This window comes from Microtus ochrogaster, chromosome 4 (genome assembly GCF_000317375.1).
Source record: "Microtus ochrogaster isolate Prairie Vole_2 chromosome 4, MicOch1.0, whole genome shotgun sequence".
Classification (NCBI taxonomy): Eukaryota; Metazoa; Chordata; class Mammalia; order Rodentia; family Cricetidae; genus Microtus; species Microtus ochrogaster.
In genome coordinates, this window is record NC_022011.1 from 85,559,791 (window position 1) to 85,572,647 (window position 12,857).

The following is a 12,857-nucleotide window of genomic DNA, read 5'->3' on the forward strand; positions in this document are numbered from 1 at the left end:
TTATCCTTTTATGTGTTTACTTAATCAAAATTTATCAAAACCTCTGTGCTCCAGGCACTGTGATGGGCTCTGAAAATATGAAGGGGTGAAAATGCTCTGTCTTTGAGGAACTCACAGTGTAGCACGGTACAGATCAGGAAGCAATTTACAGATGCACAATTCTATCTTGATAGATGCTCAAAGGCCACCCATGCATTCAGGGCAGTGGGAGCGTCAGGTGAACTAAGTCCCAGCAAGGGAGAGGATTGCTCTACGCGGGACAGAGAGGAAGTTCTCCAGCTGAGGCACTAGGCCACTGTGTTCTGGAAGTAAGGAAATAGTGAATAAGTCAAAGGAGTTTAATGGATCATATTTCAATAAAGAGACTAATTCTGGCTGGGAGTGTGTGTCCTGCAACAATAGACAGTGAGGAATGGGAAAGTACCCAGTGACTAGCAACTCTGAAACGAGTTAATTCTCCTAAATCTGAGACACCACAGAGAGAGTGGGAAAAGAGTAGGAAGTGACGTTGTTGGTTTCCTCAAGGAGCTGAAATGGCTGGAAAGGACTGAGAAGAACTCAACCACTTCTCTAACTGAGGGGGCAAGGGGGCAGTAACACCCCTGTCTCATACGTTTTGTGCTGATCTCTCAGTTTGTGAGACTTAGCTGGAAGCCAGAGGCCAAAACAGCCCAAGTACTATGTTGTGTAGAGATCAGTCTTCAAGGCCACCAAGCCAGAAAATAAACCAAAAATAGACACAGGCTGACTGATCACAGGAAGGGGAGTAGGTATGAAGGAAAAGGCTAGAATCAGGCTGGCACTAGAGAGGAAAACCAAAAGTTAACCTAGTAACAGAAGTGGTAAGCCTTGAATATTGAGGGGATGAACACTATTGTCAAGGCAACAGGCAGCTACAAAAATTAAATGACATTTAGAAAAGCAGGTGCATGATTAAAAAGATAAGTGGGAGCCATATTAATGGTTGGCTGAAGAGAATCCCTTGTTTACAAGCAAAGGTAGGAAATAGGAGACAGTCCCAGGTGTGAGGTTAATAAGGACAGAGATAGAAGCATTGGAAGAACTAGAAGGTGAGAAGAAGCCCGGCAACTGCTCTGTGGTTTGCAACACGAGCCATGATGATTTTGCTCAGTGTTCTAGAGAAATCCAGAGGGAAGAAACGTGGGACAGGATGTGGCAGAAATGGCCAGCAGAGACTTAAGTTCAGTAGTGACCAAAGTGGGAGTTGAGCTAGTATATTAATAGATACTTCTTCACAAAGTGAGCTAAGGGGGTTTGTAACTCAAATGAATGTACATTTGATTCCTAATAAAAAAGTTAACATATGAATATATAATGTGATATATTAACAGCAGAGATTGAATACTTGAGCATAAACATGGAAAAGTGGTCATTTAGGTGATTATCAGAGAATTAAAAGAAATAAATCTTCCATCTTGTACTCTAAAAGAATACTTGGAAGAAAAATAGAACAGAATTTAAATTGGCTGCCACATAGAAGGAAAATTATTAAAGAAAGAAGTAGGAAATGGAAAGAAGGTGATGGAAAAGGAAGCCACAAGAAGTTATTCTAATGCACTTAGGAAGGAGGGGGGATCACAGGCAGGTTCAGAACAATTGGATGACACTCATCACCCTCTACTTCCCCTTGGATGTAGGACATGGGGAAGTCACTCAGCCTTTGGCTTCACTGAGGGTTTATGCACACAAAGGCCAAGTTAGGACTCATGTTAGAAATCCAGTATACTTGGCTGCTCTGCTCCATTTAGTAAGCAAGTCCCAGAAAGCAGCCCTGAAGTCAGAGGCTTAGCCAAGAAGCACCTGTTAGCAGGCTGGAGAGGAGCTAGCTGCCAGGCATCAGGACGATCAGAACAGAGAGAATGGGAAGTAGCAAAGCCGCGATGGTGCCTGAGGACCTTGGACTACAATGTCTACACTCCGTTTCCTTGTCCAGGCTCTAAAGGACACAGAGATGATAGTAAGTGCATGCGCTGGAAGGAGCTAAGAGAAGTGACAGGAATCACTTAGACAGTTCCCGGAACGGAATATCATTAACCCACTGTTCACGTCAAAAGACAAACATTTCCTGATGTTGACAGCAGTGTCCAGCCAAGGGCTTTGTTTTGTTTTCTAATAGAAAAAGCCATCGACAGAGTCACACTTAAAATTAACCAACCGAAACACTTAAGAGAAGCAAAAGACTGTGAGATATTAATTCTGGCATGAGACGATCTGGAAAGACATTCAGCATTTCTACTTTTGGTACTCACAGTTTACACCTGAATGCCCAAAGACTGTGACTGCAGACCCTTGATGGGGAAGCTTGGTCAACCAATTATCTCTCAGAGGTGGGACCAAGTTAGGGTGTGGCTTGCTGGGACCCAGAGAAAAACAGGTGCACACCCAGGTGCGCTCTCTGTGTGGTTCCCTCGAAGCACAGCTGAGCTTGGACTGTTCGTTCCTGTTTTCATGAGTTTTCCCCTTATAATAAATAAAAATATAATTGTTTTATCTTCTAGCTAGCCTGGTTATTTCCTGAATCGAGCTAATTTATACAGACCCTCAAGCCCCTTTTAGGAGAGACTTTCCTACATGGCAAAGGGTAAGTATGTAACAGTGAGATGATAATTTTAAACTTGAACAACAGAGAAGACTTGCCCTGTTCAGTACCAAAGTAGTGTAAAACTGTAGAAATCAGACTTTGAGACTAGCAGTGCCAAGGAACAATGCCGCGAGCTCAGACAGAGCCAGGCTTTTAAAGGTACTTATTATAATACAGATGTACCAACAAAGAAGGGGGAAATAGTTTCAAGACAAGGTTTTATACACACACACACACACACGCACACGCACACAAATACACACACACATATGCACAGAGAGAGAGAGAGAGAGAGAGAGAGAGAGAGAGAGAGAGAGAGAGAGAAAATGGTAACTGAAAGCAAAGATTCTTTAACAAAACCTTAAAGCACAAATCAAAAAGAGATACTGATTTACATGACACATTAAAATTACAGAAAACCCAAGGTATTTGTTGAGAAGCTCTCTGCATATGAGCCTGGGGTGTGTAGTCTTGAATATATCAAGACTGTGGGGCACTGGCCTCTCTTGACCCAGATCACTTCTCAGAAGGATTTGCAGGAAACACATTTGAGAGATGACATAGTAGCATCTCTCCCCAGCCGAATGCTGGCTTAAGATCATTTAGTAGAAAAAGGACTGTACTAATAAAATCCTGACAAGGAGCAACAACATAAGGGAAAAAGAGCTCATTTTAGCTTTAAATTTGCGGGTACATCGTCTATCATGGTGGCGAAGATGTGGCAGTGGCAGGGAAGGCATGGTGGCAGGACAGAGAGAAGCCAGTAGATCACATTGCAGTCACAGTTAGGAAGTGAAGGGTGGACAGGAAGTGGGCGGAACTATAAAGACCTGCTTCTAGGTACCAACTTCCTCCAGGAAGGCTGCACTTCCTGGAAATTCCTCAGCCTTCCCAAACAGTGCCACTAGGAGAGGACCGAGTGTTCAAGCATGTCAGACATTTCATAGTCAAAGCACAAAAGGGATTCGTTCTCCTGGCACAGTCTGCTTCTGCATATCAGCCTGTTGCCATGTTTCCCAAGCACAGGAACCAGCACCTTGCTACAGTTGTTAACATGAGGCTTACATTAGTTCCCATGATATAGGCCTTAGTGTTTAGCCTTAGCTGCACAATCACAGCACACAGCACTAAATGCTGGACTTACTTATCCTGCCATCTTTCATCCATTGTATGACTAGATTTCAGCTGCCCAATTTCCCAGGCCCTTGGAACTATACTTCCTTGTATATGTAAAAGCATCTACCACCTGTGATTAAATAATTGAATTTGAATTTGCCTAGATTTTAAGTTGTAGGCCAATATTTTCTCCCTGAGGATTGGTTAGCTATTGTCCCACTGCTTTCTATCACAGGGGGAAATGTAACTAAGTCTAATATGGGAATAAAGTTTTTTCCAAAGGTCATGAGGTTTTGCCTAGATGCCTACAGGTCTGATTTTTTTCTATCTTTAAATTCCATTAGCATCAAATGTATTCAGAGCTGAGCAGAGTACTGACTTCTCCTGAATAGCGTGCTCTTTCAATCTCTAAATCCAACTTTGATTTTACTTAAGTAAAATGCCCTCGAGTTATGATTCTGAAAGCCCTTTTCATTCCGTCTGCTGTGTTCTTCCCAGAGACACCGCATTATCCGTGTTCTGAACTTTCATTGCGATCCCATTCTTGTCATTTTCTCTTTTTTATAATTTACTTTCTTCCATTTCATTTTCAATTTTGTTCTTTGTGCGCCTTAAAGCATTTAGAGCTGTCTTTTATTTTCTTTCTTGCTTTCTAGAAATGTAATATCCATTTCTGTGTGATTTCACATCTGCTTCTTCCAAGCTCTACCAATGGCATGGCCTGTCTTCTCCTTCTCTCCCTCCTCCTCCCTTCCTTCTTCCTCCCCCTTCCTCCCTCCTCCTCCCCCTCCTCCCCTCTTCCTCCTCTCTAATTCAGTTTCTTTATTAGCTTTAATTAAAAATTATTACAGAGTGTACAGTTCTGGTCTTGTAAAAGCTGCTAACTTATTATAGACTGTTAGGAAATATAAGTTAGTCAGTCATCTTTAAAGTACTGATATAATTAGTTACAGAAATAAGCCTTATTTAGTTCCCTGTATATGTTTCCAAAGTCAAACTTAAAACTAACAATGAGAAACAAAGTTTGTCTAATCAGACATACCTAGGCAGCCTTCATACTTCAGAGATCTGCAGAATATGGCAATTTAAAATAATGATTTAAAAGCTTATTATATTAGACAGAAACTCTTGAGAACCTAACAGTAACCAAGGTCTCCGAAAAAGATTATGAGACACCATGATGTCTCCACCTGGACTGTGATGACACTGACCACTGGGCGAGATGCCCCAGTGCAACACCGGCTGCCAGGACCCGGTCCAGACTGTGGACATCAGCAGGACCTTGGAGAATTGATTCTACCACTTTTGCCTAGACAAAATAAGGTTAGTCTTTTCCATGTCCCTCTTCCACAAAAAAAGAAAAAATTTACCTTATGGGCCTGGCTTAGACAGTAAGACTGCTGTTCTGGATATTTCTGCCTCCAATGCTATGGAGACCTGGGTATGACTCACTGTATATGGACTCTGGTCCCTGTCATTTTTAATAGATTCAAAAACTATTTGGTCTGTACTCAGATATACTTTATTTATTCTTCAGAAATCTCTAAAAGATTAATGGCTAGGGCAGTTATAATGTCAGTTTAATAGCAAAAGGTATCCAGACTCTTTCACAAAGCTACAGCCAACTTGTTAGCTAGGACTCAAAGGTATGAGTCTATTCCTTCTGTTTACAGACACCTGTTATCTGCTCTTTGTCTAAAGTTTAGCTTCTGTTCCTAGTTTAAACTTATCTCAGTTAGATTCCGCTTGCCTGGCAGACATATCTAAGCATCAGTTGCTGACTACAGCCTGCTCTGAATGGTGGCGAGCCCTGGACTTCCTGAAAGCCGATGTGGACCAGTCCAGCTGATGTGAATGATCCCTGTCCCTTCAATGGAATTTGATGAATGCCCCACTGCCTAAATTTCCGCCCTACCTTTGGCTAGACTTTCAACCTGCTTGGGCCCAGACAACAACGCCCCAATGTTAGCTTCTAGTAGTTGTGGAAAGAAACACGGTGTCCCATGCTCCCTGCCCAATATAGATTGATAGGCTGTGACAAGGGGGAACTCCCTGGCATGGGGGATAACTACCTATAGTGCCTATTGATATACTAGAAAAATGGGCCCAGAGTTGTCAATTAATGAATCTATTAATTTAAGCAGTTCCATACCTCTTTAAAACCAGGGGCAAGCAGGACCCAAGATTGGGTCCCATCGGTGCTTGTGAAGGGGGAAATGTAGGAGCCAGCCCTGATAAGCTAAATATGAACAGATGAGTCAGAGGAGGCTTTTTACTTCGAACCATTATCACCTGCTAGAGTAGGACTCAGCCGTGGTTAGGTCAATGGAGGCCTGAGTCTCAGTAGTTTACCCTGAAGCAATACCTGGTTGCGGGAAGAACCACAAACTGAGATTACCTGAGCACCACCCAAGAACAGACCATCCTAAGGAAATGCCTAACGTTCCAACCACTGTAGATAGGATCACCTGCCAGCATACACTCACCAGGACACCCCTAGACAACTGTCAGTCAATCAGGGGTCCTAAACCTCAGAAACCCCTCACCCCCACCTTTACTACTATAAAAACCCAACTCTTAACTGAGCTCGGAGCTCTCTGTTTATTTTAATACAATGGACATGCAGAAAGACTGAGTTTGCAAACTTGCATAAAATAAAGGCTCTTTGCTTACATAAGGGACTTGGTCTCCTTGTTGGCTTTTGGGGGACTTTGTGGATTTGGGCCTAGCAGTTTATGTGTGCCTGTGTGTGCATGCATGTGGAGTATAGGGTACCACCAAGTGTTGTTTCTACTTTTTTTTTTTTTCTGACACAGGATTTCTCACTGGCCCAGGCGAAGCAGGCTGGCTGGTCAGTGGACCCTGGGATCCCCCTGTCTGCCTCCCGGTGCTGACATTACAAGTGCGCGCACAGCCCTGGCTGTTCTGTGTGAGTCCTGCAGATCGAACTCCGGCTTTCGTTCTTTCAAGAGAAGAACTTTCCTGAGCAAGCATTTCCCCCTTCCCCAGTTTTAATGTTTTAGAACAATGACTACAGAACTCTAAGCTCCATGTGGAAGCTTAAAAGCCCAGAATTTAGTCATTTCTTCCTGAGTTTGAAATAATTTCTCCCTGAGACTTTTTGACAGGGGATCTGTGTTAGGTAGGGCTGTGAGAGGGGACTTCATCAAACACCTTAAATAAAGCTTTCCCCTTTTGTTTTGCCCCTTGTTTAGCTAGCTTTTTTTTTTTTTAAATACGGAGTTAGTCTGTTTCAAGTGCATTTATATAGCTTTTCAGGCAGAATTTCACTCACTGTCCCTCTTTGTTGCCCTTTAAATAAGTTTTATGCTTAATTCATACATATTTATATTTCTACATGATCGTTCAGAACTAAAATGTCAGGTTTCACATATCATGTCCCTACACATTCTAAACAATCTATGCAAAGTTTACAATGCTCATTACAATTCCTAACCCCAGATTTTCATCCTTTGAGGAAAACAACCTTAAAGCAAAAAGACAACACCTTCTCTACGTTCGGTATAGTAAAATACTTCTCTCTGAGATATTAAAATCGCTCTTACATGCTAGACAATTCTTAATCTTTGACGTGAGTTCTCAGCAAAAATATTAAGTTGCTGCTGGGAGTTTAGACATTTAACTTTGAAGAGCTTGCTTAGATAGATGATAACCATTATTTTCAATGTATTTTTATTGTGTTTTGCTTTTTGATTGACTTCTCCCAAACTGTCCAAAGGGCTGCACCAAACCCAAACGCTGGCCACAAATCATAAAAGTGTGCCAGGCCAGAGCCTCCATATTTCTCCATTTTGGAGCACAGAGTCTCCGAAGTGAGTTGAGGCACTTTCTTCTCTGCGTGGGCTGCTCTGGGTTGGTTTGTACCAACAGCCCAGCTAAGCTGGTTCAAACCAGTCTGCCTAGAAGCGGAGGGGACTTGCTCTGCTCCTTGGCTTGTTCCCTGCACCCTCTGAGGGGAGTGGCATTGCCCTTTCTGCGGTCTGTGCACGCAGACAGGAGAGGGGTCTGCCCTGCGCTGGGTAAATAAGACAGGAGCGTGTCTGGGTTGCGGGGTCTGGGCTTGGCCTTTTCTGCTAATTTAGCTGTGTGATGCTGGGCAATCATTGCACACCTGAGTGCCGTCTTCTGTTAGATACACAGAGTTAACAGGGCTCCAAGGTCCGCATCCACTTTAAAGGGAAACACATCTGAAGGAAAGACCCTTATTTATGAAAACGTTCCCTCTTGGGGTGAAGCCGCTCTGCTCACAGTTTAATTTCTTAAAAACTTATCTTCCTTCCACCCATGGACCGCAGAGGTTACTTACTGGAGATTCAATGTCTTCTAGAAGTAAAACCGAACAGCGTTCACATTTCAACAGGGTTTGGGCCCGGTGCATTATTTTCTTGACGATCTTCTCCAGGTCAGTCTGTTCTTCGAAGAGGTCGTTGACTACCTCCAGCAAAGCCTGAAGACAAGAGAGGCCCGTATTTAGGAAGTGTAAGGCTGAAAAGCATCCAATCGTGCCACAAGGACATGTGCTCAACTATGTTCATAGCAGCTTTGTTTGTCATAGCCGGAACCTGGAAACAACCTAAATGCCCCTCTAACAAAGAATGGATAAGGAAAATGTGGTACATTTACACAATGGAGTACTACACAGCAGGAAAAATAATGACATCTTGAATATGCAGGAAAATGGATGGAGCTAGAAAACATTATTTTGAGTGAGGTAACCCAGACACAGAAAGACAATTATCACATGGACTCACTCATAGGTGGTGTTTAAACATAAAGCAAAGAAAACCAGCCTACAAACCATAATCCCAGAGAACTTAACAATGCGGACACTAAGAGAGACTTACATAGATCTAATCTACATGGGAAGCAGAAAAAGACAAGGTCTCCTTAGTAAATTGGGAGCATGGGGACCTTGGGGGAGGGTTGAAGTAGGGAGGGGAGAGGCGGGGAGGGGAGCAGAGAAACATGAAGAGTTCAACAACAACAGAAAAGACTGAAAAGCTCGACTTTGCCTTCCCACAAAACTCCAGGTAGTATTTTCTCTAAGAACAGGTATTTCATGCGGCTACTTTTGAAAACATTTATGGCTGTTCTTGCATAGCTCAGTGATTCACTTTATAACGTACTCTCTTAAATTGAAAAATAGAGCCGGAGAATGGAGGTGATCAGTGTTACAGGCCCCATGTAGCCACTAATGCAGGTGCTTTACCTACCATAGCGGTCCTTCAATATGACTGAATACAAAAATCGACATTTTATAAATAACAAGTATGTGGACCTTGCCAGAGCAGATTTGTTTCAGAAAACTGCCAAACAGCCTTTTTTCACTGCTAAGAAAAAAAAAATAGCTTCATGGCTCAACTTGATACCTATTCTCACTAACCCATATCTCTCCCAGAATTCTGAAAGAATAATGGAGGTAAATGTTAATTAAGGCTCCAAGCATTCAAATATATATTCTCACACTACTCTCTCCATTCCAGAGGAGGAAATCGTGCCTCACTCCCAACAGTTCAGTAGAACATTGAGATATTACTTCATATCTCAGCAAAGGAACCCTCATTAAAATTGCTATCAAGACCAAAAGGTACGTAAGTTAAAGGAGAAAATTTAAACTACATATTGAACTCTGTGTACTCATTGTAAAATTAAGTTGCAGTGATCTACTACTTTCTCTAGCCAAGGGAGCTTGGAATTTATGCATCAAAGTAATATTTGTTTGGAATTTTAATGACGATTTTTTTTTGTTCGGAATTTGCAGAATAACAGGCTATTTAGAGGTGGCAGAAATTAAGCTTCTTTTAGAGCCATCAGGGAATTACACGGCCACGGTACTGGCTTGTGCTTTAATAAATAACGTTAAACAGGATGTTTGTCTGTCTGTCTGACCTTTCACAAAGGGACTCCATGAATCCACAAGTTCAAATTTATTCATCGGGGTGTTGATTGCCAGCCCAGGGAGGGGCACAACTAATTTTGAAACTTGGGAATTAATATTATTTGTCCTGAAATAATTTGAAACAAAATTTCTTCTCTGACTCTCTTGAGGTTAAAACACACACAGACACAGACGCACACACACACAGACACACACACACACACACAATTGAATGAGCTAAGTGATCTGCGAAGTGGCACCACTGAAAGGACCCAAGTTCCTGGGGGAGCGTTCTGAAGAAAGACCCTGCCTTGCCTGTGAATAAGACCAAAGCGAAGAGAAACACTAAGAAGCAAATCCTACGCTAATTGAAGCCAGTCTCCTTGGCATTAGACAGCAAATCTGCTGTGAGAGGTTACTGTGGGGTAATTTCATGTTCAAAGACATTTAATGGGGGACAATTCTTACCCAGGGAAGGACACACAATTGGTTATCTAATCCCAAATAGCCCTAAAAACAGACATACAGGTAACATTATGCAGACTGAGCAGGCTGTGTTTATGTATTTAGGAATGCGTTTGTGTGTGTGTGTGTGTGTGGTATGTATGTATGTATGTATGTATGTATGTATAAACATATATGCATGCAACTACAATTAGTGAAAAATAGAGGCCATGAATTTGAAAGAGAGCAAACAGGGGTGTATGGGAGAGTTAGGAGGGAGGAAATAGGAGGGGAAGACAATCTAATTACAATCTCAAAAAATAAGAGAAATAAATTCTTCAAAGAGAGACAATTGTCTGAGAAATCACAAGCGAGTCCCCTGCTATTAAGGGGGAAACATCATTGCCTGGATCACTCAGCTCATCTTTTCCAATGGATGATATTAACTGAACAATTATTTAACTTTTCAATTTGTTATGATTGCACGGAGAGCCTCTGGGACCTCTGAGCAAGAAGAACATTTCTCTCAGAGGAGGAACCAATGCCCCTGGAGTCTTACGCTGATAAATCGCATGACCGTAATTTTATTCCTTCTAATTAAAAATGGCTGCTTTGCTAACGAATGGTAAAAGTTTTACAAATTGCCAAAGGCTAGCTCCAGAGGAGGCGGAAGAGAGAGGAAGCCTAGGTTGACCAAACAACTGGACCGGCTGTCTAAACAGTTCACAGGTGGGATGTGCCCTGCTCATAACTGTCTCTTCTGTGTAGGAAATAGCTGGGAACTCCTCCTTCCTGTTGGTCTACACCTGAGCTGACTCTTGGCTCTTCCTCTCTCTTGGCCACACATCCTTCCTCTCTCGATTCCTTAGCAAGTCTCCTGACTTTGTATAATTCCATCCCTAATATCAGACGTCCTCAAATTTAGGTCCTTAATTCAAGTATTTGCTTCCCATGAGCTTGTCTATAAGCCCCAAGTCCCTTTCTCCGTCCCCCACATCAGCAAGCCCTGCACCCGTCACCACTGATTTGCAGGGAGTCTCACTTCTGCCTGACCTAATGCCAGCTACCTTTCCTCTTGACTTCAGCCGAGTCTTCCAACTGCTCTCCCTCCTTCAAATCCCTTCTCATTAGTCCATTCTTCTCAGCCCTTCACTGTTTTCAAGGAAGCCAAGTTGTTTTTCTTTTTTAAATGAATTGGAATCAGCTCAAAATCTCCTACTGGCTTTCCACCACACTTAAAGTCAACAGTGCCTGAAACGCCCATAGGTCTTTCTACTCCTGGGCCCTGTTCACCTCCTTATCCTCATTTGCTTGCTGCTCATCCCCTCCTTCTCTCTCTCTCTATTCTCCCGATTCACAACACAGGACCACTGCACCTGATGTGTCCGTGGTCTGTGCACTCTGCCCAGGTCTTCACGTGGTCTCTCGTTTCATTCCACTTTGGCTGTTTCCTTATAGACACCTTTCCTCACCCTCAAATATAAATGGACTGCTCCATCTACCCCATCCACAGCAAGGTCTAGCCCTTTCTTCCACTTTATGTTTCTATCTGGCACTGTGTAGTTTCTGTCTTTATTTTTTCTATTATCTATTGTTCCCACTAGAATAATAAGTTATGTCAGGACATAACAGGACAGGGTCTCATGAGAACCACACAACACACAGTCGTTGAAGGAGTAAGTGAACTGTGCCATACACAGGCACGGAAAGACTGTCTCAGTCTGACAGGAAGGCTCCCTTAAGAAATTCATAGTGCAGTTGTAGAGGAGGGTTATCATCAAATATTATAATAATGTGGTGGGTACCCACACTAGAGCAAGGAAAACACGTAAGTCAAGAAAAGATGAGCTGGGTCCTGAAGGCTAGACGAGGCAGTCGGAAGGGAGAGCTGCCATTGCAGACAGCGGGGAGTGTGGGCAGAAATGGGGCACAGTGGGACAAGCGGGTTGTTTTCTGGAGGTCGTGGAAGCACATTGCTGGAGCAGCAGCTGAAGGGAAGACGTGAGCAAGATGGGGTTCTGAGGATGAAAAGGAGGCCCAGTTAGAAGCAGGGTTGCTCTGCCCAAGGAAGAGGGCTGTGCAGTCAGACTGCTCATTCATCTGCTTCCTATGAAACAGTCGTGATCATAATTCCTAGTAAATAAGCTATAATCAATGGAATGGCTGAGGATTTAATCCTTTTTCTAAAAAACGGTTTCTTAGAGAGTATAGTTCTAGACTGCAACAGTGATCTTCACATATTTAAATGTAGAGTGAACTTAATATACTTTAATCTCTAGGTGATAATTTAATGCTCTCTGAGCTTCCAAGTGCATTTTACTACTGGAGTCTAGGATTCCTGGAGGTGTGCAAGATCACGGCCTCTGGTGCTGCTTGATAATCCTCTAACATGGCGGCTTGTGTGAACACGGCGCTTGTGTGAACACGGTGCTTGTGTGAACACGGTGCTTGTGTGAACATGGTGGTTGTGTGAACATGACACTTGTGGTGAACACAGTGCTTGTGTGAACACAGTGCTTGTGTGAACATGGTGCTTGTGTGAACACGGCACTTGTGTGAACATGGTGCTTGTGTGAACACGGTGCTTGTGTGAACACCGTGCTTGTGAGAACATGACACTTGTGTGAACATGGTGGTTGTGTGAACATGGTGGTTGTGTGAACACAGTGATTGTGTGAACACAGTGCTTGTGTGAACACGGCGCTTGTGTGAACATGGTGCTTGTGTGAACATGGTGCTTGTGTGAACATGACACTTGTGTGAACATGACACTTGTGTGAACATGACGCTTGTGTG

At 43.0% G+C, this 12,857-nt stretch overlaps 1 protein-coding gene across 1 annotated transcript in view; it reads right to left on the reverse strand.

Moving 5' to 3' along the window:
* The window catches only part of Pde11a (phosphodiesterase 11A), a 273,329-nt gene that overhangs the window by 167,786 nt on the left and 92,686 nt on the right, over positions 1-12,857 (reverse strand). The window contains exon 4 of the mRNA XM_005346609.2: positions 8,046-8,186. Within this exon, the coding sequence (XP_005346666.1) occupies positions 8,046-8,186 (141 nt within the window). The remainder of the gene's footprint in view (positions 1-8,045; positions 8,187-12,857) is intronic.